Here is a 27,996-nt window from a genome sequence, read left to right as displayed (position 1 = left end):
CCCCCTCCCACTCTTGGCTGTCCTGGTGCTGGCCTGCGCCTCCCAGACATCTCCACGTGTCAGAGCCGCAAGAACCACTGCTCCGCTCTCCGGGAGGGCTTACAGAGGCAGCCGTGCCCCCGTCCTGCAGGGTCACTGAGCCCCCCCAAGTACGGGGTCCCGGCCCGCCCCCATCTTGGGGAGAGCGGAACCTGGTTCTCACGAGAGGCACAGTGGTCGCGGAGGGGCGAGTTGTAAGAATTGCACACTCACACCCCCGTGGACTCGAAGGTCCAAGGCTGGGGGACAGGCAGGGGCGCAGGTGGGCTGGGGCTGGCCGGGGCGTCCCCTCCTCTCTCCATGGGGGCTGGGAACAGACAAACCCCACAACCCCCTGCCCTCCAGGCTGCCTTTGTGGGTCCTGAAGGCGCTGGCCCCTTCTCAGAGCCTCTCCTCGGGCCGGCTGACCCCGGCCGCCCCCAGGACCCAGCTCCTCAGCCGGCCACCTCCCCTCCCTGCGCAGCCCCAGCTCATATCCGCCCTCCCCGGGCCCTGAGTGCACGGCCGGTGTCTTATTCCAAGTGGCCATGTACCTGCCCCCATGAGGGCTCTGAGCTCCGGGGGTCCGAGGGTCCCCTCTGCCCCAGCTTCACACAGAAACACGATGCTCAGGGATCACTGAGCAAGTGAGCAAACCACAAGGGACAAAGGAAGGCCATGCGTCCACTCGGGGGCGTGCAGGGACAGGTATCGGTAACCGGACGGCAGCACAGCTGGAGAGCTGCTTCCAGGTCACACGCCTGGGAGCCGAGACGAGCAGGCTGACACACAGGATCGGCAGGGGTCTGCCCCTGTCCCACCTCCCAGGCACCCCGCCCGGCCATGTCTGTGAGCAGCGTGGCCCCTGCGGGAAGTGTCCTCCAGCTTTCCTGGGCTGGGCCCGTTCGAAGGCCTTGCCAACCTCCCCGCAGCCGGGCACCTGTGTCACAGCGAGCAGTGGGCGCAGGGGACTCATCCACGGCAGGGCAGGGGCAGGCTGCAGGCCCTGGGCTTTCCCTCGACACTCCTGCAGCCACGCAGCGGTGCCTGGGGGGCCCGGAGGACGCTGGAGCCAGCCCTCCCCTCCTGCCACCACCACCGCCTCCTGAGGACCCTCGCCACTGCGAGCCCAGTGCTCCCTGTCCCAGCCCTGTGCCCCGCAGGTGAGCCGAAGGGCTGGGAGGCCACAGCGCGGCCGACGCAGATGCCGGGAGGTGACCGGGTGGACCCCGCGCGGCTCACGAACAAACTCACAGGCTGTTCCCGCACCTGCCGGTCACGCGAGGGCCCTGCCCTCCCAGGAAGAGCTGGGGGACCGACTGCTCCCAGGAAACCCCGGCTGGCGACCCCGGGTGTCCTCCTACTAAATGGGACAGGACGGCGCTGGTCAAAGGCTGACGCTTCCAGGAGGCAGGGGCCGCTGAGGGAGACACCCCCACCTCGCCCCCGCTCTTCGCCCCAGGGCTCACGGGGGCAGCCCCCGGCCCACTGGGCCCCAACCAGGGCAGGGGCCGCGGGAGGGGCAGGGAGTGACGGCCGGAGACCTGCCCGGGGCGGGGCGTGAGCTCCAGCTCCGCGCAGGTGAGGCCAGGCCCCTTCTGGAGCGAGGCCCCAGCCACGGCAGCCGGACCCCGGAGGGGGCTGTGACCTCCAGCACCAGGGACACTCGGGACCCTGGGGACAAGCCCCTCCGTCCGGAGCCGAGGGAAGGGACTGGGGTCTGTCTCAGCCCGGCGGTCGCTGCCCCGACAGAGGGACAAGGTGTCCTCGTGTGGACAACACACATCGGCAATGGAGCAGGGCAAGCCCGGACCAAAGATGGGGTGACAGCGGGCGACACTGGGGCAGGACTCGGCCTTCCCACCGCCACGCGCCCGCCCAGGCCGAAGTGGCTCCGAGAGGGTGAAGGACGCGCGGAGGGCGAGGCTGGGGGCCAGGGAAGGTCCCTGGAGGAGAGACCCCACCTGGCCCCCAGACACGGCCCCTCTGTTCCCCACCCAGAGGCTGCACAGCACCGACCTGCCCCTGCAGGAGGCCCCGGGCGGTTCTGCGGCTGGGCAGGGTCGGTGCGCCGGGGGCAGCAGGCTCACTCTCGCCTCCCCAGCGAAGGAAACAGCCCATCTTTTGCCCTTAGCCGTGCGCCCCAACCTGCCTCTGGGGCCCACACGGCCAGCCTGGCCCCCCAGCTCATCCCTGCTACCCAGGAAACTCCGAGGGTTGGGTTTTAGTAAACTGATATATCTTGTCTGCAGAACCCTTTTTACAAAAGTACTATGGAGGTTTGCAACAAGAAAACAGAAACCAAGGCCATCGCCCTCCCCCGACTGAGCCCGCCCACGCCCACCGGCCTTGCTCCCCGCAGCGCCCCGAGCGCCCACGCCCCTGCCCAGAAGGCCTGGCCTGTGGCCGAGGTGATGCTGGAAAGGAGCCTCCGGACACTAGCTACAGATCGCTTTTGTTTCCCAAAGGGCAGCAAACAAAGCGACAGATTCATTCCGCTCCCAGCCGTCACCAAAGGCCGCCCTGAATGGAGCGCCCGCCCCGTCGCTGAGCCCCGGGAGCGCTGCACGCAGCGCAGTCCCCGCCCCTCCTGTCCTCTCGCCAGCCCTGCATGGAGCGGGCGAGGCCCAGCAACCCGCCCTCAACCCACAACCGCTCTGGGCTTTGAGGCGGCAGAAAGGAGGGACCCCAGTTTCTGCCAGGCCCAGGTGACAGGGCATGTTGGTGGAACGCAGGTGGCACAAGAAGTGACCAGGCAGCCGCGGGGGTCCCCGAGGGGACAGACAGGCGGTGGATGGCCCAGACACCGGAGTGGGTGGCGTGAGCTTTACCAGGAAGCACAGGGGCCCACCTCAAGCCCTTCCTGGCGGTCCCTCTGCCACCAGGGACACCGGGGCTCAACAAGGTGGCGCAGGAGCGCTGGGCAGGGCCGGAGGCGGCGGGCCCTGGGGGGCAAGGGCAGGCCCGGCTGATTTGGAGGAATCCAGGTTTTGTGTTCTTAAGGGAGGGGCAACCTCCAAGCTGGCTTCCACCGCTGGCCCCCGACTGCCGGGACCATGGTGTCCTGTGCCCAGGGGCCACCGAGGCCCTCCTGCTCGTCCCCCTGCCCGACCACCATCCCTCCCGTCTGCACACACGGGCATACAGATGCACACGCACGCACGCTCAGATGTACTCACATACACACAGACACTCGCATGCACACACACACGTACCCAGGCACACAGAGATGCACCTGCACACAGGCACACACATGCACACAGACGCACGCACCGGCACGCACACACAGGTTACATTTACCAGGCCCACGTTCCATTCGCCTCGAGACAAGCCCCTCCTCAAGCCCACCGCTGGCCACAGAGTCCCCATCTCACGGGCCAGCGCTCGAGGAGCCTCCCTGCCTGGGACCCCTGCGTTGTGCCCTGCCCCGGGCACACGTGGTCCTGTCCCGCAAGCCCCCGGCGTCTCAGCCGCACCCCACACCCGCCCCCCAGAGCGCCACGGTGCTGAACCATCCTGGGAGATGGACGTGGCAGGGGAGGCAGACGGCTCGACTCCCGGCCCCTCTGACTGGGAGCAACTGTGGGAACCCGCCTCCTCCAGGCGACAGGGACACACACAAGGCATGAGAGCCGGCCACGCTCCCCCCAGGAGCCTGGGAGGCCTCACGGCAGGTGGGAGAAGCCAGGCACAGAGTACGAGCGCTGCACAACCCCACTCACGGACACCCCAGTGAGCAGACGCACAGAGGCAGAAGGCAAACCGGAGGTGGTGACAGGGACCCACACGGAGTGTGCTCAGTGCCCTGAAAGTGGCTAAAACGGGCACTCTGGGTTCCACCTGTGTCACCACAGAAGAAAGCGAGGTGCCGCCGTCCCACCTGACCGCTGAGAGGACGGGGCGAGGCGCAGAGCCGGAAGCACCAGGACGCGGGTGAACGCGCCGTCCTCCTCTCCCGTCGGAGGGACCCGGGCCCAGGCCTGAGAGGCCGCATGCGGGCACCAGGGGACGGCAGGACACAGTCCCGGGGCTCCTCCCACCCCCAGCTCTGCAGACGAGTTCCCCGGAAGGCCAGGAGGGAGAACTTCGTTTTCACCATAATCTGAAGGCTGTCCCGCTCTCCCGCTTTACAGATGAGAACACTGAGGTTTAGTGAGATTACAAGAATTGCTCAAGGTCAGCAAACAGACGGCAGAGCTGGGATTACGGTGCTCCTGAGAGACCGCCTGCAAGCCAGACCCCACCCCAAGTCTCAGTGTCTGGGGGCTCAGGGGGGCAGGGGGCGCTCTGGGTGACAGGCTCCCCGTGAGGGTCCCTCTATCCCTTCCAGGTCCATCTGTCTGTACTTTCCACACCTGGAGCCCTCTTCCCCCTCTGCACAGTGGCCACAGCTCCCAGGGCCCCTTCGAGTGACCCCACCCCACCCACGAGGGGGCAGGCCACCCACCTGCCTCGCCCCACTGGGCCCCGGGGCGCCTGGCAGCTGGCACGGGGTGTGGGGGGACGCACAGGAGGGTCTGCAAGTCCTTGTGAACAAGGGAGCCAAGAAGGGATGTCCCCATTCAAACCCGACCTGCTACACTGAGATGTGTCCCGGGCACTAGGTTTATCCTCCATCCTTGTGCTTCCCCGTTTTCAAACAGTGTGTTCAATCACCACATCAACTCCATAACTGGCAAAACCACCTTCAACAGCAGACAATCCCAGTGGCACGTGCCCACTTGCGTACCCCTGCTCCCCTTTTCATGGGGATCAAAATCCATTCTTTACATAACTCTTTGTCTACACAGGAGCTCACTTTGAGAAATCAGAATAAGAAAGTGGATGATTATCCACGTTTCCCCAGCAGTCTTCACAAAAGGCTGCGGCCTTTCCAAGTGGCTTATCTGCATGTGGCTCCTTCGCAGTCGGGAGGGGTGGTCTGGCAGGGTACGGGGGTGTCTCTCTCCCAAGACAGGCAGGGCCAGAGAGAAGAGGCATGGATGTGGGCGGGGGGTGGGGGGAGCTTGCTAGGGGAGCACACCTTCAGTGGGGAGCACACCTTCAGGGGAGCACACCTTCGGGGGAGCACGCCTACTTCAGGGGGAGCATGCCTTTAGGGGTAACACACCTTCGGGGGGAGCAGGCCTTCAGGGGGAGCATGCCTTCGGGGGAGCACGACTTCAGGGGAGCACGCCTTTGGGGGGAGCACACCTTCAGGGGGATCACACCTTCAGTGGGGAGCACACCTTTGGGGGAACACGACTTCAGGGGGCAACATGCCTTCAGCAGCTCTTCTCCTGCTCCTGCAAAGCCTGTGCTTCTGACTGGGCTGCTCTAGGGTTTGAGTCGGGGGGCCAGGGCCTTCTCCCTGCCCACCGGCTCCCTCGGCCTGGGCCCTGCCTCCTCCCTGGTCCCCCCTGGAAGGAAAAGACCCTTGCGTTCTTGCTCCCCAGGAACCCCCTTCCTGTGCTCTTGGGGAATGTGCAGGCCTCACCCCTTGCTTGTCTCTCTATACAGAGCTAGGACAATGTGGAAATAAACAAAACCTCGGTTAGGCAGGCGGCCAATGTTTGGAGGACAGCGGGGTGGGGGTCTGGAGCTGGGTCCCCATCCAGGAATGCCTGAGAAAGCTCCTGGAGCCTGAGGCCACCTCCGAGGCTGGAGGCTTCCCACAGACTCCCCTTGGCTGCGGGACCACGCCTGGCCAGGGGCCTGGGAGCCCTGCCGCGTTCCCACAAGAAGGCTGCTCCCACAGGGGGCCCGTCCCCCACGCCAGCCACCACCCCGCAGCAGGAAGGAGTAGAGGCGAGGAGCCGGGCAGGGGAGGGGAGGGGAGGAAGGAGAGAGGGAGAGGGAGAGAAGCAGAGGGGTGGGGAGGGGAGTAAGGGAGAGGGGCAGGGGAGGGGAGGGGAGGGAAATGGGACCCTCCGCGTGGACATGGGCTCCGGCGGCGGCACGGACAGGCCCAGGCGCAGAGGCGGCCTCTAGACCCAACAAGGGCAGCTTTTTCCCCTTCTAACTTCAGAAACTCAGTGTTTCTTGCTGACTCCGCTCTGAGCCTGGCAACAGGGGCAGCAGGGAGACCCCATTTCGCCCCCAGGTTGAGGAGGTGGGAGGGAGCAGGGGGGTCTGCAGTGGGGAGAAGCGGCTGGACGAGGGGAGAGAATTCAGCAAGGAGGCGCCTCCTGGGGCCAAACTGATTTTCCTTCACTCACCCCAGTCCTGAGAGGCCCCGAGGGCTCCTCACTCGTAAAGGGGAGCTGACGCCGCAGGGGCTCCGCCTGGGCCCACCACAGCCTGCACCTGGAAGACCCCGAGGAGCTTCTCGCGGGATTTTAGAGCTAAAAACAGGAAGCCAATAAAACGGAACACACAGTGTAATCTTCATTTTCAGGCCTCACATAAGTATCTAAATACTCACCCCCAAAGGGTTACAGAAATCGAGAAATTAACACATCTTTCTGGGTGACGAGCTCTGCTTCCTGCGAGCTTTCCTGTGCCCTGCGCCGGCCTGTCCACCACGGCCCCAGGCTCTGAGGGCTTCGGCCTTCGGCAGGGCACTCCCTCTGCCCAAGCTCCCCCACGCACCCCGGGGAGGTCCCAGGGCGCCAGCCTGGTGGCCCAGGCTGCTGGGGCGTGTCCGTCCGTCCCTAGGCGCGCTCTCCCAGGGTAGATGCCCGCGAGGACGGTTTTCCATTTTCCCAGGGAGACTGTGAGCCCCGGGAGGGCAGGGGCAGTTTCTCGCCTCTTTCCCCCACCCGACACCCGCCAGCCCATGGGGACACAGCCCGGGAGGAAGGAATGGCTCCAGCTGCTCTCTGCCCTCCCAAGGGCCCGGAGAGTCACCAGGGGCCCTGGGGCAAGGTCGGGCGTCCCCTCTCCCAGGCGCCGAGGGCCCGGCCACAGGCCTGCCCGGCCCAGGACAAGGCGGCCGGTTCCCCGCGGGCGGCACAGGGCCTCGCTGGGGAGAGAAGATGGGCGGCTCCGCTTCTCCTGCAGGACTCGTCATTAACCCTTAGGTCCCCACCCAGAGAACTGGGAGCCTCAGCTACCTCTGAAGGTACTTCTTCCTAAAAGGTGCTGTAGCAAATCACGGGGGGTGCAGGTGACTCCGGAGGTGAGCACACACACAGCCCTGCAGACCCGCGGCAACGTGACGCGCAGGGGACACGACGCAGCAGGACGCGCTGCACCCTCGGCATGCAGACGGGCAGTAAGAGGACCACGAGGGGATTAAACAGGCTGACCTTTCAAGGACAGAAAGAACCGGAGACGAGGCAACAGCAATGGACGATATCAATGAAATTCTGGAACGTAGGGGTTTGGCTGGAGAGATGGAAAGAGAGTAGGGGGAGCAGGGGAAACTTCTGGAAGGAAGCAAACAGGGCAGGCCAGCACTGCAGAGCACCAGGAGGGCCCAGCTGCCTCTGAGGGCAGCGGCAGGGGCCAGGGGCTAGAGGCCAGCTCCAGCCAGGGGACCCCAAACTTACCCGGCAGCCAGGGAGGGGTGGGGAGGGCTGGAAGGGCTAACACTGGTGGGTTCTGTGAAAGTCAGGGTCGCCCTCCCCAAGCCCCTCTGCTGCCCTTTGCTCTCCCAAGACCAGAGACAAGGGGTGCTGCACACAGGGAAACCAACTACCCCAAGAGAAAGGCCCCCTAAAACTGAGACCCTGGAGTGCAGGGAGGCAGTGTGGACTCGGGGACATTCGAGGGCCCCTGCAAAGCGCCAGCTCCCCACCTGACTGTCCAAGGCACCCCTCCCCCCCCAAACACACAGTCTTCACTGTCTCGTTCTTAAACACAAACGCGCAGACAAGGATCACCAGGCACGTGAGGAAAGCACAAACCGAAACAAGCAGAAAGCGAACAAAGAAAGCGAGTCAGAGCTGAACAGCATAAAACTACGACACAGCCCAAGTCGCGAGACAAAGGACTGCCTCCGTGAAGCTCAAACGAGATGCTGTAAAAACGAACACGCAGAGATGAAACCAGAGCTCTAAGAAACTCAAAACATGACACCCGAAATAAGAATCCAACACAAGGACTATAAGATGAGGTTCACGAAGTTTCAAGCAAGACAAAGCAATGCAAAAAGTTAATAAAACCAGGGGATGGGTCCAGGAGGGGCAGCAGCCAGGAAAAACGAAGCAGGGGAAGAAGTACAAGGCCATGTCCTGGGCTGGAAGGACAGGACTCTCCGTCCTGAAAGCGTGAGGGGCTTCTAGCTCCAGGAGAGAACGTGGATCCATGCCAAGGCGTAGCTTCAGGAAATGTCAGAACTCAAGGGATAAAGAGAAGCCCTGTGAACTCTCAGAGAGAAAACTCGGTTCACTTACAAAAGCCCAGGGAAGAGATGCCTTGTACGTGCACCGCTCGGCAGCGAGTGGGAGAAAGACCAAGGACCCCACTCGGGGTTCCGGGGTGATGCCGGCCACACAGCCACGAGCCGCCAGCTCCCGGCCAAGCGGGAGCAGAAAAGGCGTCTCAGACACCAGGCCTCGGAAACTGCTCTCCCTCCTCAACCTGCCTGACCAAAAGCAAAGAAAACCAAACAAAAGGCGAGGCTGATCCGAGGAACGTGGAGCACGGCTGGAGGATGCTCCAGGATGACGGGGAGGGCAGAGCCCAGGTCAGAGCCAGGAGAAGGGTGGGTGCGGGCGGGACCCCGGACAGCTCACCAGGGAACCGGCAGACGGAGGCGGGGAAAGCAGCGTCGGACGCGAGAGGAACCCGGAGGAAAACCAGCCAACAGCTCAGACGCGGCTTGAACATACACACTTTTAACACCGCCCACAACAATTTACACACTGCCAATTCCAGCCCAACACTGAACTCAGCATCACCGACTTGGAGGATGGAGGATGGGGAGAAGAAATGCGAGCATGCACACACACCCCTGTGCGTCGCAAAGCCGGGCAGCTGAAAGAACAAAATCCTCATGGTGTGTAACGCCAACAGATGGGGGCTTTAGAAACCCGAGAATAAATGTGCTATTCACACAGAGGGAAAGAGACGAGAGCCCTCCGGCTGTAGGAGCTGTGGGCAGCCTCCCCTTCTCATGGGGACAAGGACTCGGGAGGCGGGACAGCGGGGCACGGCCACTGTTTGTACCCTAAGCCTGTGGAACACACTTGACTTTTTAAACGATGAACAGGGATTTTCCTGAAAAAAAAAAAAAAAAAATGCAGCCTCAAGATGCCTTTAAAATTCTCATCTGACCCATCTCCAGCCTTCACATATTTCAGGGACCACAGCAAGACCCCAGGTTAAATGCTGAGCCACGGAGAGGGGCGTGGGGATTTATTTAACCCAGAGAAATACTGCCCAGTCACGCCACACAGCGCAAAACGTAGCTCTCGGGGGGTCTCGGGTCTCGCCCACCAGAGCCCTCTCGCCAAGCAGCAGGCTCTGCCACAACTCCCCTGGCAAGTGGTCACGCCATTCAACAGGAAAGAAAGAACAACTTGGCAAAGAAAACCGCTCCCAGGCTTGCTTGGCGGCACACACTAAAGTGGGAACCACACAGAGAAGATCATGCAAATTTGTGACGCATTCCCCATTTTTCTGTAAGCCCACAACTTCTCTGTCGGGGGGCAGAGAGAGAGAAAGATGGGGGGCTGCTCCCCCCACGGCAGAGACCCCCCCAGCAGGGCATCAGCACATGAGGGTCCGCAATGCCTGAAAAAGTTCCAGAAAGAGCCTTTCCAAGCCCCCGAGGCTGCTGCAGCTCAAACAGCTGACCCTGGGGGAGCGTGAAGTTGGAACCAAGTACCTGGACGTTTCCTCCAACAACACAAACACTCCCATCCCGGTGGGGAGAAGGCAGACGCGGAGGCAGGGGATGGCCGCCACGGGCCCCGAGCGTCAGGGCCAGGCCCGAGGGCACGACGTCCCCACACTCACTGTCCGTCCTCCCTGCTCTGCTGGAGGACGGGGTGCGCCTGGGACCCGCAGCCCCGGTGGAGAGCTGTGTTCAAAGTGCCACCTCGGTTCTGTCGGCTGCCGAGGCCTGGCTTCACCCTGAGGGTCCTGGAGGAGGGACGACACCGACGGGCTGAGAGGGCTCAGGAGGGACCGCTGCTCCTGCTCCTGCCAGGCACACTGGCTGGCTGAAGCAGGGAGGGAGACGGGAGACTCGGAAGAAAGCAGATGAAGTGAAGTAAAGGGGTCGGGTGCCCCGAGGATGCCCCCACCACGTCCCTTCCGAGCCGGGCCTCAGGGAACGGATTTCCCACAGGCTCCGAGCACGAGGTGGGGGACGGCACAGTCTGGCCACATGACCACCTAAGGGCACTGAAAAACAGGGCCCTGCGCCAGCAACTGTGCGTGGAAACACTACCCGCCGCGGAGGAGGGGAGAGGGTGCCTCAGCAGGAAGAAGCAAGAGAAAACGGGGCCCCCAAAACCCTGGAGACGCCAGGCCCAGGTGGGGGAGGCACCCAGGCCGTGTCCCGCTGAGGCAGGGAGCCCCCTGCATGCCCTCACTGTATGGCAACGAGGACCCGGAACCAGGCCAGGGCATCCCTGTCCTCGCGCCACCTTGGAACGGAGACCCGGAGACGAGCACTAACGCACCCTCGCACCCGGCCCGCTGCCCCCACTCACGCACCCACTCCATCCTTGGCGCAATGCCTTCCCAGGCGCCCAGGCCTCCCGCTTCTCTACCCACGCATGGGTGCCCTGATGGCATCGGTCTCCTTCCTGGTCCTGTGGGGAGCTGCTGGGGGACCCGGGCCGGGCCGGCACATCCTCTGCCCACGTCCTCACCGCTTAGAGGGGCGCCTGCCCCAGCGGAGCCTCTGGCAGTTCGCTGCCCTTGGGAATGAGGGGTGGTGCGGCCCAGCCCCCTCCCCCCAACTCTCCTGGGCTGCCCTGGACACCGCGGGCGCCTCGTCTGTTCGGGGGGGGCAGGCACCCAGCGGCCCCACACCGACCACGCCCAGCGAAGCCGTGAAGCCTTTCCCACAGCTCACCCTGCCCTCGGGGAAAGCTGCCCGAGCAGGACGGGTGCACCTCCCATCCTCTCCCAACGTCCATGCCCACGTCTCACAGCTTCGCCTGGTGAGTGCACCGGAGCCCAGAGCCAGAGCAGTGGGCAGGGAGGGAGGACGTCAGGGCCGCACGCACTCCTGGCTGTCACGGCCACACCTCTGCCAGGAAACACCCCTGACCTGACCCAGGAGCCTGGGACTGCAGGCGGGGGAAGGCCCTCGGGACGGGGTTCCCCGGGGCCGGGCAGGCAGGCGCCTCTACAGCTGAAAAGGGCGAGGAAACAGACCCCCAGAGCCCCCGGGAGGAGCCAGCCCTGCCGCCGACACCTCGACTCCAGCCCCGAGAGACCGTGCCCGACACGGGAGCCCAGAGCTGCTCGGAGCCCCGTCCGTGGCGCTCGGTCCCGGCAGGATGGGCCCCAGGGTGCCCACCCTGCTGCGGGGGGTGGTTGGTGCCCTCCCCCAGAATGAAGGCACCTGCAGCTACCTCCAAGCCCAAAAGGGGGGGCTCCTCCTGAAGTTCCATGAGCGACCAGGCATCAAGGGGCGTGGGCCGGGGCTGGGGCGGCCTCTCAGGAGAGGCCACCGCGTGGGGTCCCGGCAAGGACCTCCCTCCTGAAAATCCAAGCCCACTGCTCATCGTTGGCTCTGAAACTCCACCACCAGACTCACTCTCTGGGCAGAGTTTTCCCTTCCCCTCCCGAGAAGAGACCCTCCTACAGGGAGCTCGAGGAGGGCAGGAGGGCCCGAGGGCAAGGCCAGCAGGATGCGCTGCTCACCACGTCACTGCCGCGAGGGCACGGGCCTGAGGGGCTGTCGTCCTCCTGGCGGCCTCCGCGTTCCCGGGGGTCCGAGGCACAGCTGAGGTTAGCAGAAGGAGCTGGGTGCAGTGGTGAGGGGTCCCCAGGGGGCGGAGCGTGAGGGGGCTGCTGGGGTAGGGGCAGAGGCGCCGGCACAGAAGTCTGGCTTCGTTCTTGCCAGCTCCGTGCCCAGGTGTGAGCGAGTGTGCGAGCCCACGCACGTGAATGCACTGGCACCAGTTCCTGGCCTTTGTTCTCCAACCCCTGGAGTTTTCTGTTGCCAAATCCCATGAAATGACTCTGTTTTGGCAGTTCCTCCCTGCTGCTTCCCCTCCTAACCGACCACTCCAAGCCGTCCACTCTCCTGCGCTCAGGCCCACCCAGCCCCACTCACCGCCCACAGTCACACTGCTCGGCCCAGAGGTGTCGGCACAAGGCCAACATGCCCGCCCAGCAGCAGCTGCAGGAAACAGCATGTGGGGCGAGAAGGGGCACAGACAGACCCCAGCCACGCAGCAGAGCCACGGGCACCACCCTCCAGGAGCCACGCACATGGCGGGGGCCGGGCGGCTGCCCCGAAGGAGACAAGACACATGCTCGCCTGGCTTCCCTGCTAGGTGACATGGCGTCCAGAACGCTCCCACTTGGAGGGCATGGAGAACGGAGAAAGGCCTCTACCCGCGGTCAGGAGGCGGGTGCAGGTGGGTTGCGAGGCAACATCACGGTCCCGGGGAGCAGCCATGACGGGGCACCTGGGCTCCCCAAGCCCCCTCAGACAGGCCTGCAGCTCCAAGCAGCAGGGCTTTTGCAGGGACATCTACTTACGAGTCCTCACAGGAGGGCCTGGAGAGCCGAGGAGGATGGCACTCAGCTGGCAAACCAGTGCTGAGCCCTCCCGCCTGCACAGATGGAGAGCGGGGTGCAGCCCAGGTGCCCCCACACGGGGAGGGAGGGCGGTGTTGGGCCAGGTGAGCCTGGGGTGGGCCAGGGCCCTTCCGGTCCCCGAGGCTCCCAGGGCTGCCCTCGTTGCCCACTCCTCTCCAGCGTCCTCCCTCCAGGATCCCACCCGTCCGCAAGGAGGGGGCCAACCTTGGAAGCACAGGACCTTCCCCTGCTCCTCAGCCACACTGAGGGGCCCTGTGAAACGCCAGCCTCTGCTCCCCGCCCGCCATGGGCACTCGCTCGCCCGGACCCAGAGCAGGCTCCAGGAGCCGCCACAGCTGGGGCTGAGCTGAGCCCCGAGGGAGGGTGGGCCCAGCAGTTTCCGCTTCCCGACCTGTAACGCATCCCAGACACCCTCTTCGCTGGTGGGCTCTGCCAGGATCTGTTCCATAGGTGGGAAACACCACCCGGGGCCAGGAGGCGGGCTGCAAGTGCAAGAAGCTTCCAGAGAAGCACAACCCTACAGCTTTCCAGCAGACAGCGACAGGCTCCCCGACTCCTCCCCGGCCTCCCGCCTGCGCCTGCAGGGACCAGAGGGCAAGGGAGGGGCTCGAGCTCTGCCCCCAGGGCCCAGACAGCCACCTCTGTGCTCCAGGGCCCGCTGATGAATTAACCTTTGGAAAAGCAGAGCAGGGCCCACCGGAGCAGTGGCTCAGCTCCCCTGCCAGCCCCCACTGGGGCAGCAGGAGCAGCCCTGGAGAAGGCTCCGGCCCCACCTGGGCTCACCTACGCCCACACTTTGCTCACTCGCCTTTCACATGTGGAAGTCACTGAGTTTGGCCAGAGACGCTCTACGGCGAGTGGCCTGCAGGAACCCAGGGCCTCCTCCACTCCCCCGAGGGGCACCGGGCAGCACCGTCCACCCGAGGCCCGAAAGCCTCCAGGGTGGAGCAAGCTCTCACCGCGACAGTTTACCTTCAAGATCCCGGCGCGTCACTGAGGAACCCTCACAGCCCCCCCGAAGAAGGCGGCCCCCACTGCTCACCGTCCGAGGAAGTTAGGACGGGACACGGAGTCACCCAAGGCCCCGCTGGCAAACTCACATCCAGAAAAATACAAACACACGGCAGTCGGGGTGGTGACGAAGGCTCTCTGCTGAGAGCTGCGGCCGCGGCCAGGGGCCTCTCACAAGCACAAGTCCCACGAGCGCCCGGGCACTCGCCTGAAGACGGGCAATACTCACCCCAACCCACACTGAGGAAGCACTTAAAAACCCTACCTCCGCCAACACTCAGAAAGTAAGTTAATTATTTTGAAAAAGTAAGTTAATTGGAAGGACGCCAGGAGAATGGCGCCGTCTTGGCCTGCGAGCGGGAGCGGGGCCTGGCCTGGGGCGCAGCGCGTGGTGACGTCACCGGCCACAGGCGGGTGCTGCCCAGCCCCGGAAGCTGCCTGGGGCGGACAGGGTGGTCGGGAGCATGCGACCACTCGCACTCGGGCAGCACCTGACGGGCTGGTTTTAATACCACTGCAGGCTGCACACGGCTTCATCCAGGCGAGACGGGAGCTGGTGGGACCCCAGGGTGGCCGCCCTCTCGGGGCTCGTGCAGGGACGGAAGGCGCGTCGGAGCACACAGTTATTTCACCAGCAAGCACAGACCTGGGGAAGGGTCGCTGAGTGGAGAGGGAAGGAAGGAAACCACAGTTTACTGCGGGTCTACAAACCGTGAGGTCTCCAGAGACAGAGCACGCAGTGAGGGAAAGCCACTTGCTCCGGGCTGCTGAGCTAGAAACAGAGGAACAGGATTAAAACCCACCTTTATTAAGATTCCCAAACAACGTTCTCTCCCTGCTCGGCAAGGTCTCATGGCTCCTCAGCGGAGCAAAGCCGCCTCCCTCTTGGAAGGCCAGAACAAGGCCAAGCCACGACAGACTTAAAAATAAATCAAAGAAGAAAACAAGGGAGAGCCTCTAATGTGTAAAGCGTCTCCCTGGGTCCTGCCTCTCTCCACCTTCACAACGAAGGCCCTCCTGCCTCTTGCACAGTTACAGGAACTCTCTCCCCTGCCCTGTCTGCACCGTGGGCATGCGGCCAGCTTCACTAGTGAGCACCAGAGGTGCACACTGAGCCGCCACAGTCCGGCCGGCCAGTCCCGGCTGCAGGGAACCAGGGGCGGAGGTGCTGGGGGCCCCGTCTGACGGTGGGGACGCCACTGCACCCTAGAAACAGCCTCCCCCAGGGCATCCGTGTTGCTCCCCAGCCTCAGCACAGCATCTTCTAAAATGAAATCACCTCCTTTTGGCTTGAGGTATCTATCTGCTCCCCCAGTTCCCAACCTACGAGAGTCTGAAGAAACAGGTACCCCAGGAGCCTTTTGTACCATTTTTGTGGGTTCCCATTTTCTAGCTCATCTTGGTGCGTAGACAGAATGATATCTTCTGGAAAAGGGAAGTCTAGGGCACAAATTTAAACAGCCGTGGCCCACAGGCTGAACTAGACCAAATGTATTTTTTTTTTTTAACCCATTTTTCTTTTCTTTCTTTTTTTGGCAACAGCTTTGTTGAGTTATAATTCACATGCCTATTTAAAGTGTACATCTCAGTGGCTTTCAGCACGTTCACAGGACTGAGTATCCATCACCACAATCGACTTCAGAACATTCCATGACTCCAGAGGAAGCCCTGGGTGACGGCCGGGGCCGCGGGCCAGCTTGGCCAGGTGACGGTGCCCAGGTGTCCAGCCTAACGTTACCGCAAGGACATTTGTGGCTGGCTGACGGCGCCGGAGACTGACGGCATCGACGGAGGGCGTGTCTTCCGCAATGAGAGAACGCAATCAATCAGCTGAAGACTTGTACGGGAGAATAGAGAGCAATTTCACTTCTTCTTCAGCCAGCGTCTGCTGGGGAGCTCATCAAGGACCCCTGCTGGAGTTGTCAGCTCACAGCCTGCCTCAAGGAATCTGGACTCGTGCAACCCCACAGCTGTGTGAGACACTTCCATGAAACACCGTATTTACAGATATCTCCTGCTGGTTCTGTTTCCCTAGAGAAGCCTGACTAATACACCCCTCACACCCTTTAGCTATCATCCCCATTTTAGTTGCCAATCATTTTTTTAAAACCAGAAGCCTGCCAATAAAGTCCAAACCTCTGGCCTCTATAAAACACCAGGAAGATGCAGGCACACGTGAGCCTGCCTTCAAGCACGCCGACCACCGCTGGGGCTGAGAGGAGGCCGAGCCCTCAGGGGGGCCACGTGGACAGGACCCTGGAAACCCATTCAGACACAGACTCTGGGACCTCTGGAAATCTGGAGGAGAAAAGGGGCTTTGGCATGACATGTCAACCCCCAGTGACACCTGCTTTCCTGACTCCCAACTCAGGAGTTTTCTACAACAGTAAACTGGAGAGGAGAACAAATAACCACTGAGCCTCCTTCCCACAGTCACAAACACAGAGGACACCAGCCCCGGCAGGGAGCCCAGAAGCCCACCCACCAGAAGGGGCCCACTGGCTGCCCTGGCCTGACGCACCCGCAGCCCCTCGCCCCACTGCAGGGGCCTCCAGCCAAGGCCGACTCCGCGACAGGCAAAGGCCTCGCTCCAGGGTCTGATCACCTGAAATTAAGTCACCACTTGAATCTGGCTCTCCAAAGACACCTTGAGATTTTCTAGAACCAACAACGGGGCTCAGAACAGGGACAGACAGCAGGCAAATTCGCTTCTGCCTCCTCTTGAATCAAAAGCCAGCAGCATGACATGCTCACAGACATAGGGGACTGGTGGTGTGAGAGGCTGAGCCCTCTACCATGGGACTTGCCCTTGGGGAAACTGCTGATGCAGAGGAGAGGCTGGGCCTCCCTACAATTGTGCCTAAGAGCCTCCTCCCGAATGCCTCTCTGTTGCTCAGATGTGGCCCTCTCTCTCTGGCTAAGCCAACTTGAAAGGTGAAATCACTGCCCTCCCCCCTACGTGGGATCAGACACCCAGGGGAGTGAATCTCCCTGGCAACGTGGAATATGACTCCCGGGGAGGAATGTAGACCTGGCATCGTGGGACGGAGAACATCTTCTTGACCAAAAGGGGGATGTGAAAGGAAATGAAATAAGCTTCAGTGGCAGAGAGATTCCAAAAGGAGCCGAGAGGTCACTCTGGTGGGCACTCTTACGCACACTTTAGACAACCCTTTTTAGGTTCTAAAGAATTGGGGTAGCTGGTGGTGGATACCTGAAACTATCAGACTGCAACCCAGAACCCATGAATCTCGAAGACAGTTGTATAAAAATGTAGCTTATGAGGGGTGACAATGGGATTGGGAAAGCCATAAGGACCACACTCCACTTTGTCTAGTTTATGGATGGATGAGTAGAAAAATAGGGGAAGGAAACAAACAGACAAAGGTACCCAGTGTTCTTTTTTACTTCAATTGCTCTTTTTCACTCTAATTATTATTCTTGGTATTTTTGTGTGTGTGCTAATGAAGGTGTCAGGGATTGATTTGGGTGATGAATGTACCACCATGTAATGGTACTGTAAACAATCGAAAGTACAATTTGTTTTGTATGACTGCGTGGTATATGAATATATCTCAATAAAATGAAGATTAAAAAAAAAAAAAAAAAAACTATAACCCAGAACCTATGAATCTTGAAGACAGTTGTATAAAAATGTAGCTTATGAGGGGTGACAATGGGATTGGGAAAACCATAAGGACCACACTCCCCTTTGTCTAGTGTATGGATGGATGAGTAGAAAAATGGGGGAAGGAAAAAAACAAACAAACAAAGGCACCCAGTGTTCTTTTTTACTTTAATTGCTCTTTTTCACTTTATTGTTCTTGTTATTTTTGTGTGTGTGGTAATGAAGGTGTCAGAAATTGATTCTGGTGATGAATGTACAACTATGTAATGGTACTGTAAACAATCGAACATACGCTTTGTTTCGTATGACTGCATGGTATGTGGGAAAAAAAAAAAAAGACAGCAGCAGGTTCCCGGGTGTCCAAAACAGCTCCTACAGCCGAGTTCTCTCAGCAGCATCTTAAAAGAGAGTGCTGGGGGGCAGGAGTCAGCGAGACTGCCTGGTGGTGATCAGCAAAACAAAACAAAAACACCCGCCGTGTTTGCCAAGACCCAAAACTGAGTTGGTGTCTTCCCAGGGGAGGCTGAGAGAACTAAAGCAGAGGCCAGCTGCCCACACGGACCCTCCTCCCCACCTCCCACAGCCACGGTCTGCCGGGCGCAGGGTCAGGGCCACGACCCCACAGCTCACCTGGGGCTGCCAGGCCAGGGCTGCTGCAGCGCAAAAGGGGCTCCACACGCAAGGAGGCCTGATTGCCCACCACCAGGCCCAGGAGCCCAGGGCACGTAAGTATCAGTAAATGCCTGCCTGGACCTATTCAAACGTCAAGTGGCTGCTGCTCTACAGTGAGCCTTAGACCTTCCTTTTGTTTCTTTCTCCTCCTGCCTCGCTGCATCTAAATGCATGAAATACATCCAATCCACACGTCCGTACTGAGTCCCACAGCCCCGTTCCCCAAACACGGGCATCACGGAGCGCAGACGCTTGGGAGTCCACCCCAGAGACCGTTCCCGGTTCTCGCCTCCTAGGGGAGAGACCGCACAATCTCCCTGGCCTTGGTTTCCCCATCGGTGACACCGACCCACCTCTTTCGCACATCGCTGCCATGAGGACCGAGGGCCAACGGACACTGAAAGCCCGGCCCCAGCGCCCAGCCCGGTCCACACTCCTCCGAGTCCCTGAGGCGTCCCTGGCCTCCCCAGTCACCCGCCTGACGACCGGGCACCCTGCTTTGCTGCAGGACGTGGAGGCGGCACGTTGGCATTAGTCCCAGTAGACCGTGGGTTTCCCCGCAGGAACCCCCGTCCGGCTCTGGCCCTTCCCCTTCGTTGAGGGGTCTAGCAGTCCCCGTGGTCACCCCGAATCAAATGCTCGGTGAGTGCCTTGGAGACAGAAGAGCGGCCCGTCCCTCAATTGACCGGCAGCCTCCCGAGAACACACCACATCAGGGAAAGCAGAGAGCAGGCGGTGTAACCGGGAGGGGGCTCTCCCGGGTGAGTGCTTCATAAAAATCACCTGCAGCAGGAGAGCTGCAGCTCCCCAGGATGCACCCCACACAGATGCTGGTGCAGCGGGTGCCAGGCAATCGCTGGTCCAGGAGCCAGCGGGCGAGGGCACCTGGGGCAGCACGGGGAGAGGAGCCAGGGACGGCAGGCCCACCGCGACACCCCGCCCAGGATCCCCTGCAGCCTGGACACCTGTGCTCTGCTGAGGGTCTGGCACAACCCCCCAGGCAGCGGGAATTTCTCCAGAATGAGAGGGACAAAGATTCCGAGTCAGAGAGACCTCTGGGACTCTCTCACAAGAAACCAAACCTGCAAAAAGAATCCTAGGCTGTTGGCATTTGAAAGAGTTCTTTCAAGATTATCGAGTTCAAATCCATTACTCTACACACATAAACCGCAGACTAATTTCTCTGGCTGGACCTTCGTATCTTACGGAACCAATAAACTCATAGGCTTCCCCTGAAAACGTCAGGAACCCAAGAGCTGAAAACATTTTTGTCTAGGGAGGTGGACTGAGCTGTAGGTCCTTCACCAGGGCACCCGCAAAAGCAAACAGCTGTCACCTGTCCTGAGATACCCAGGACCTGGCTAAGTAGGGAGCAAAACAAACCCAGAAAGTCAAAAATGCATCCGGCGCCCGTCACCCTCAATTCCCTCAATCCCCACGGGGGTCAGGTTCAGGGCGTGTGGCAGCAGACACAGCTCTAGGGCCGCAGCAGCCTCCTTGCCCTGCTTCCAGGAGGGAAGGGTGAGAGGGGTCAGGGTCAGGGGTCAGGGTTGGGCTCAGGGCATCCGCCACGGGCAGATGTCAGCCCAGCATGGGCCGAACCCCCTTCCAGCCCCCTGATGCCCCCAACTCGCATGGCTCCCATTCCCTTCTGGCCTGGCCTTCTCTGGGGAAAGCCTTCTGGTTATGTGGGGGCTCTGAGGGTGACCTCTTTTAGCTCTGTATCCACCCCAAAAAGCTCAAAGAAGAGTGGCAGAATGTGGTAGAGTAACAGGCAGCATTTACAGGAGGAGAAACAAAAGCAGAGGAGGGGGCAGCAGCTGGGAGTCTGAAGTCCTCATTTCGGCCACTCCTGGAAGGCCAGAGGCCACGGCCAAACTTCTCAGGCTCCTACTCGTCCGCGAGGCTGCCCTGAGCCCACCTCACCTCAGCTTGCATTTGGGAAATTTCTTTTCCTTTTTTGGGAAATTTGCCTCTCCTCTAACACCCACCCATTACAAGGTATGTGGGTGTATCAAGAAAGAAATTTCCCTAAAAAGGAAAAGAGACTTTCAAAAGCTAGTCTCATCTCAGAGGTGCCCTGGAGAGAAAACCAAAAGTCGGCCCCCTGAAGCTGGAGACCCCAGCCCTAGCAGAAGCCCCTTTCCGAGAGGCTTCAGAGCGGGGTCCCTGAAGCAGCCCTTCACTCCAGGTTACACCAGGCCCAGGCCGCGGCCCGGCCCCCCACTCCCCGCATCCCACCCCCTGACCCAGGCCCTCTTTCCTCCCCAGCTCCCAACCCAGTGGGGACCCTTTCTTCTGTGCTGCCTGAGGGTTTTCTCCCTTCTGCTGAGTGACCTCTGAGAGCCCTGACACACCCAATCCCTCTCCCAGAAATGCCCCAGGCCCCGCCCGCCCCCTCTTCCCAAACTGGGGCAGGAATTCCGCAGCAAGGCATCTGGGAAGCTGGCCACACAGCAAACACTGGCTGGCAGCTCCCGCACCGCTGCCCAGCCAGGCTGACCGCGGAGAGCTGCCCTGGAGAAGCTGCAGCAGGTGCCCCAAAAGAGAAAAGAGCCACCATCCAGTTGGCAAGATGAGGGCTAAACAGACAAAAACAAACAGCAATGTTGTATCAAAGTCGAACAGCAACTTGAAAGACTGTGACTAAGTGTTAAGGGAACTGGCTCCAATTTGTTACAGGCAGCAGGTTGGCTCTGGAAGGATGTGGGGAACCCCAGGACGGGGCGAGGACTGCTGGGGTCAGGGAGCAGGCCACGGGGAGCAGCACCCCACGCTCCCTGGTGAGACACACACCAGCACTGCGTGTGCCCGCGGGGGCCCGTACCCACCCCTCGCCGCAGCTCACTCGCCAGCCGTCACCCCCCACACTCTCAGAAGACCTGACGGATGACCCCTTCCATGCCCTTTCAGAATGACATTAACAGCAAATCAAACCAGTATTTCAATTTAAAAAATAAATAGAAATGTAAATAAACTACTGGCCAAATCACGGGATTTGGCAACAGTGGTGGCACTTGGGGCTGCAGAGCCCCCTGTGCTGGTGTGGATCTGATCTGCTCTGTACCCCAGAAAAGGCCATGTTCTCTCATCCACGCTCTGAGGCAGCCCTGCTGTGGGCAGGACCTTCTGACTATGCTGTTTACACGGAGATGTGACCCCGCCTATTCAAGGTGGGTCTTCATTAGCTTACTGGCGTCCTCGACCAGAGGACTGAACGTGGAGACAATTTTAAAGGGCGCTCAGAGCCGGCACAGACCCAGACGCCTGGAAAAGAAGGCTGGAGTTTGCCCTGGAGAAGCGGAGAGAGGACCCCCAGATGCTTAGAGAGAAACACCCTGGGAGAACAAGCAAGGATGCACAGGAGCTGAGAGAGAGGTGCTAAGGCAGAAGCCCTGAGACATTCTGGAGAAAGCAATGCAACCCGGGAGCAAAGGAACACAGATGCCAGCCACGTGCCTTCCCAGCTGACGGAGGGCTCCAGACACCATCGGCCTTTCTCCACTGAAGGTGTCCTGCTGATGCCCTAGTTTGGGCACTTTTATGGCCTTAGGATGTAAATTTGTAACCTAATAAGCCCCGTTGTAAAAGCCCACCCACTGCCGGTATCTTGTGGTCCAGCCACTCTAGCCTGCGGATGGGTGGAGGCCGTCCCGACATCCACCCAGCCAGACGCCAGGAGCACCCGCCCCAGGCTGTGAGAATCAGAACACCTGCAGACCTGCCACACGTCGCCGGGGGCAGATGTCCCTGGATGAGAACCGATGCTCTGAGTCTAACGTCGAGGAGGAGGCTTCCAGCATCCGCCACGCAGCCGGAGCCCGGCCACCGAGCTGTCCAGGAAGAAGCTCCCCTCCAGGTCTCGCACCCGCCAGCCACGTCCGGGCGAGGGTCTCAGCCGAGGGAAGGCGGTCCCCGAGCTGAGAGCCTGGACTTACTGCTCGTCCCGGGAGCGCTGGGAGAACAAGTGCCCACGCGGCCGCTGGCTCGGAGGCCAGCCCCGGCCCCAGGGAGAGGTGCTGCCCCTCCCGCGGGCCCGTCGCAGCTGAGGCTCTGCAGCCCCCGGACAGTGCACCCGCGGGGCCTTCCCCAGACGACAGGGAAAGCTCCTCCAGCCCGACGCCTCACTTCAAAGGTCCTGGACTCAACTGCCACCGCTCCTTCTAGGCACAGACTCGACGCCACACCCATCTCTGGAGGCGCAGAGGTCTGGGCAGAACACCACCGCCTTGCCCACCGGGCCAGCATCCTCGGCCCCCAGGTCATCTGCCAGAAAGTGGCCTGGGGCCAAGGCTTTCGGCTCTGGGCACCCCAGCCCCTCTGCAGGCCAGGATTTTCCTGGGCTTGTGTTCCCCGTCGCTGGCATAGTCCACCTCTCCCCCCGGCACCACCTGAGCCAACATCCAGGCTGCTGGGGCCAAAACGTGCCGCAAGGTGAGGGCACTTGTTGCTCACTGGCGTCTGATGTTTGGGGATGGCCAGGGCACAGCTGTGCTCTGTGGTGGCGCCAACACCAAAGCACCCCCACCAGCCCCTCTCTGTGTGCCTGTGCGGCGGGACCAAAGGGGGTGACGGATTTTACCGGACCTCAGCTGGACCTTCAGAGAGGTTTCCTGACCGGAATACTCAGTCTCCAAGGAGAGTCCAGGGCACTGTCTGGCTAGTCCGTGCACCCAGCCACGCCTGGATGCAGGCCAGGGCCCCTGCAGGCTCTTTCCTGCCCATCGGTCCAGTGGGCTCAGGAGGGCAACGTTCTGAGCTCAGAGGAGCCCAGCCCTGGCACAGGGTCCCTGCTCCTCTTGAACAAACTGTGTCACCCCATCAGTACTCCTCTCCAAGCCAGTGACGTCCAAACCACTCTGGATCACAGGTCTTTCCATGGCAGAAAACCCAGGTGGCTTGTTCATCACTGTGCAAACAGCCTCACCAGAAAGGAGAAGGAAGATCCAAGAGGTGATGGTCCAGACTGAAGGAAGGCACCACGGCTGTTAATCCATCCCCGAAATGAAGGAGAGAGAGTGCTGCATCACGAGGAGTGTGGCCACCCGGGGACAGGGGTCCACCAGCAGCCTCTTCTCACTTGAGCTATAATCGCCACGCCAAAATCCCAGCGTCCTCGACGAGCAAAGCCCCTGTCCTGCTCCACCTCCACAGCAAAGAAACAAACCCCTCAATGTTAAAGTGCTGCCCTGCTGTTGCCACAAACAACCCAAGCAGCCCAGAACCGGCATGACGTCAACATCTGGGCGGCACGGCCCGCACAGCCCCCCGCACTGGGGTCGGCACAGGGTTCTCGCTCAGCCCACGCTGTTAGTCTCAGAACACGGGCAAAGTCATTCCTCCTGGAAGAAACTGTCAGTTCAGGGTGAGGCCACCGGCCAACACGACTGACCCGAGCGGGCAGCACCGCGGAAATCGTCCCACATGCACACATCCAAGCACACTCACAGGTCCGTGTGTGTACCACACACACGTGCTCTCCCTTGCACACACATGGTCACTTGCACGTGTGTATGCATCGCATTTGTTTCACATACACTCAAACTGGAATGAGAAAAAGCTGCCAAATCTCCATTTTCTCCCCTTTGTAAACTGGAGCTGGGCCACACCTGGGAGCCACGAGGAGGAGGCAGAGCCGGGCCTCCCACCCAGCTGGCATTGGGGCTGGCCTCTGGAGCAACACCAGCCAACGCGCATCCCGCTCAGGAAGCGGGTGGGAAACCCGGTCAACGGGGAGCAGCAGGGAGCCTGTGTCCCTCTGGCTTAGTGACCGGAAGAACACGGGACCCCCTGACCTGGAGGCCTCGGAGCGCAGCTCAGGAGACCAAGTCAAGATCACAGGGGCACCAGCAGGACTCGAGGCCACGTGGGGCCGCAGGGCACGGACACACAGGCTCCAGCCCCAGAGCTGCTCCCGAGAGGAGCAGGATGCCCTCTCGCCAAGGCCAGCCATCAGCCAGCTCCAAAGGGAACAGACAAGCCCTTGCCGCAGACCGGAGAACGTCCCCCTTGCTTTTTTCTAACTGGGGCATCTGGCTGAGTCCAAACTCTCAGGGCCTTGAACAGAACTCACGCCCCCCTCACCCCTCATGCTTGCCCCTGATCCTTGAGCAAGTTCCTCAAACCAAAGCCCAGGGCTGCAGGGCCACACCACCGCTGCCACAAGTTCCTCAAAACTCTCCAGGCTCCCAGACAGATGCCCAAGCAAGAGCACACAGCAGCTGCACCCACACACAGCACAGGCGGCACCCCGAAAGCGCAGCCAGGGGGGGCACTCACCATCTCATCCAGGGCGTAGCGCAGAAGGCCGTGCTCATACAGGATGAAGAACCTCCGCTGCCACTTCTGGAACGGAGCAGAGAGGGGTTAGCAGGGCCTGGCCCAGACCCCGACTGACCGAGCCCCCGCCTCCAACAGCCCCACACCCCAAGGAACGCGGGCTCAACGTCCTCCCAATTTCCAAGGCGATGGCAGGGGAAGCGGGACCCAAAGAACCTGTGACCCAGGAGCCAGGACTGGGCCAGAGGGAGCAGCCCAAATCACCCCATGAGTTCTCAAGGTTTAACAAGGAGACTCTGTTTTGTTTTGTTTTTTAATTTGCAAGCTCCTCCGGAGCAGAAACAATGCCTCAGTCATCTTTTTCTACTCCTTAAGGAACCCAGCCCAGAACTTACTGCATAGCACGGGCCAGTGTCTTCTGGGTGAATTATCTGACACAAGTGCAGAATAACCTGCCCCCCCTCCTGAGAATCTCGGGGAGTCTACTACAAAGGGCTGCTCTGGGGTCCACAGTGGTGGGTCAGGGGCAAAGTGACCACAGGGCCCAGAATTCACTGGAAGGAAACCGAGGGGGAGCAAGGCTGGGAAGCTCGACCCTCATCTCCGGAACGTGAGCCCCTGCTCCAGGCCGGCTAAGTCGCTGGAAGCACGAGGCACACGGGGAGGCCCTGCCGACCCCTGAATCCTGACCCTGAGGAGAGCCTGCGACCTACTTCCCGCATTTCAAAGAATCCAACAAAATCCATACTTTGGCTTTAAGGCCACATGGACTAAAATATCACTTCTCTCTGCTTTGGGACAAAATTAGATCATCTACTATCAATGGTTTCCTCAACAAAAACTGAAAACGGCAATTCTGAATGACCTTGATGTGAAACAGGGAAACGAACCACTCCCGGGGACGGTGAGGACGAGCACAAAGCCGGCCTGTTCCGCCGGGGCCTGGTGGCGGGACGAGGCCCCTCCCACGGCCCCCAGGGGACCCGCTGAGGCCCACCCCGCGGCGTCCGGGGAGAGGCCTCCTGGACCCTTTCCGAGAAGCCCTTCCGAGGTTCCTATTTGTTGTCTCTGAAATCAACACCCATTCCAGAAGGAATCCGAAGACGCGGACAATGCGAGGCCTGTGGGGCCGGAGTGCGCTGCACCCCCACCCCCGGCCCGCCCGCAGGCCACGGGGAGGGCGCCAGGAAACGACGCGGGGGGTGCGATGCACAGGGCGTAAGCAGCCCCTGCGGAGAGCACGGGAGACAGGAAAGAGCTCCCGAAAGGAGCTCAAACAGCCCCCAAGGGGGTTCTCGGCAAGAGAGCGAACGCTGAGGTGACCTTCGTGCGGCTCCAGGGCCCGGACGGGGTGGGGACTGGAGCCCTCTGCCTATCAGTGCTGGTGCCAGGTTTGGCGGGAGCAGGGCCAAGGCCTCGCTGGAACCCCAGCACCGTCTGCCAAGCCCGACCTCAGGGGGCAGCGGGGAGGGCGGTGGCAGCGCCGCGGCCCAGAGGAACAGGCAGCCGGGCAAGCCGCTCACCTGCCTCCTGCTTCACCGCGCGCGGAAGCAAGCTGGCCCACGGCAGGGGCTCCCTGGGAGGGCACCCCACTGAGAAGGGGCCGTGTGAAACCGAGCCGCGGTCCTGTCATCCCAGGACCCCTGGGGTGACTCCCCGTCTCCCTCTCCCATTCTGCCAACATGCCCTTGGCGGGACCCCGTCTTCCGCCTCCCCCCACCCTGGGGTCCGCACACCGCGGGAACGGGCTCGGCTGCCCTTACCCGAGAGCGATGCACTGGGTTGTCAAAGTCAGTCCCATCCGGAGCCAGGAGCAGCCAGCCGCCGTAGATGGGCTTTGCCTGGAGGGGAAGAGGAAGGCAGGTCACCAGTGGCCCTGGAGCAGAGTGAGAGAGAGTGGATTTCGGTCCAGCACCCAAAGCGTGGGTCATTTTGCTCAGCAGAGGCCTAGCACCCCACTCCCCAGCCAGGGGCCAAGTCTCCGGGGACGTCTGGGAGCAGCACCCAGTGAGCAGCCGCATTCCCTGCGGGGCAACGGGGCTGCAAGCCCTGCAGATGACAGCAACCCCCAAGAAACAGGCTGCCTCCCTCAAGTTCCTGACGGAGTCGCCAAGACCAGGGGAAAACGGTTTCACTCAAGAAATACGTGGGTGCCAGGTGGCAAGGCACAGGGCGGCGCAGGTGTATCACCCCGACGGTCCCAAAGAGGATCTGGGAAAAAGACAGATTAGGAGCCAGAGCCGGCCTCTGCCAAAGACTCGGAAGCCGATGAGCTGTGTGACCCGGGTAAGAACACCGAGTTCCCGTTCCCGTTTGTGCACGGGGGTGAGAACTCCGTCTGCACCGGGAGGTGTGCTGAGGACTGAGGAGACGGTGCCTGGCGGCTCCTCAAGAGGCTGACAAACACAGGCCCCCCAGCTACACTCCCCGGTATGGATTGCGTAAGTGTCCGCGGATGTGCACGGCGGCCTCCTTCACAGCAGCCTGAACTGCCCAGTAGCAGAAGGAGGGGTAAGAACGTGTCTGTCCGTCGCACGGAGGCGACGTCGGCTGAGGGAGGGAAGCCGGGCACAGGAGACCGCACGTTGTACAATTCCCCGGACATGCACTGTCCAGAACAGACAAATCCAGAGAGGGGCAGCGGCTGCCGGGGGCTGGGGCAGGGGTGGGAGTGGACACCTCACAGATGCAAGGCTTCTCTCGGGGTGAGGAAAATGTGCTGGCAGTAGACAGCGATGGTGGCACACCTCAGGAATACGGTAAAGCCTGACAAAACGTGCACTTTAAACAGTGAATTTTATGGTGTGTGATTGTATCTCAAAAAACTGTGTAAAAACAAAACACACTTTTAGCACAGTGTCTGGCCTGCAAGTACCCAAATGTTAGTTATCATTACATTTTTTACTAATCAAAGAGCCCCAGCCCAGCCTGCTGCCCTCCAGGCCCTGGCACTGGGGGGCCGAGAGGCAGACCGGCCCCGGGGAGCAGAGACCCCAGCAGAGGGCCCCTGCCTGCAGGAGCTCATGCCAGGGACACCTGCAAACCAGCGTGAGTCCTTCCCAAGGGCGGGGGGTGTCAGTGCTGAAATGTCCCAGAGACTCTCCCCAGCCGAATCGGGGACACTCCATTCAAAAGGCAGGGACAACTGCCGCTGAGGGGACTGCAGGAGGAGCCAGCATGAGGCTCTGGGGCAGGCCGGCTGGCGCCCATGCGATGGGCGATGGGCACAGAGGAGAGTGTCCATCCGTCTGGGTCCCTGACGGGCCTCCGGGCTTCCGTGGGAGGGGCAGGGGAGCCGAGAGCGCCCGGGTATGGTGAGCTAACGGTCCAAAGGCAGCAGCCAAAGCGGCAGCAGGGACAGAGACAGTGCAGCCTCAGGGCCAGCGAGAGCCTGGACACTCGCAGCGCAGTGTCCGAGACCCTCAGTGCCTCCCAAAGAGAAGATCCGCCGCCCAGGGAGCCGGGCAGAGACATCCCCAGCCACCCCCTCCCCTGGGGCCCCCGCATCTGTGCCGCCTCAGTCCCCCGACGCCCACACTTCCCACCCACCCTCCAGGCTCTGCCACGACACCCTCTCTCAGGGGGGCCATCCTGACACCTGACGCCTGTTTCCCCCCAATTCCGGTCCCTCCTTATACCCCACAGGCACCCTGGGCCTCTTGTGGAACTAGGCAACTACATACGTCTAGGATTAACCCATTATTATTTCACTATATGTGCTTCTCCACTAT

At 61.2% G+C, this 27,996-nt stretch overlaps 1 protein-coding gene across 10 annotated transcripts in view; it reads right to left on the bottom strand.

The window, feature by feature from the left end:
* The window catches only part of LOC119513399 (myosin phosphatase Rho interacting protein), a 114,836-nt gene that overhangs the window by 52,651 nt on the left and 34,189 nt on the right, over positions 1-27,996 (bottom strand). For 9 of the 10 annotated variants that reach the window (XM_037808585.1, XM_037808581.1, XM_037808579.1 and 6 more), the window contains exons 2-3: positions 26,029-26,106; positions 24,266-24,331 (exon numbers count right to left, since the gene is read on the bottom strand). The exons of the other annotated variant lie outside the window; for it this stretch is intronic. In XM_037808585.1, coding sequence (XP_037664513.1) covers positions 24,266-24,331; positions 26,029-26,106 — 144 coding nt within the window. The remainder of the gene's footprint in view (positions 1-24,265; positions 24,332-26,028; positions 26,107-27,996) is intronic. 10 annotated transcript variants of the gene reach the window in all.

The sequence above is a fragment of the Choloepus didactylus genome, chromosome 18 (assembly GCF_015220235.1).
Source record: "Choloepus didactylus isolate mChoDid1 chromosome 18, mChoDid1.pri, whole genome shotgun sequence".
NCBI classification, from domain to species: Eukaryota; Metazoa; Chordata; class Mammalia; order Pilosa; family Megalonychidae; genus Choloepus; species Choloepus didactylus.
Note: the sequence above shows the minus strand (reverse complement) of the source record. Positions and strands in the feature narration are given on the sequence as shown.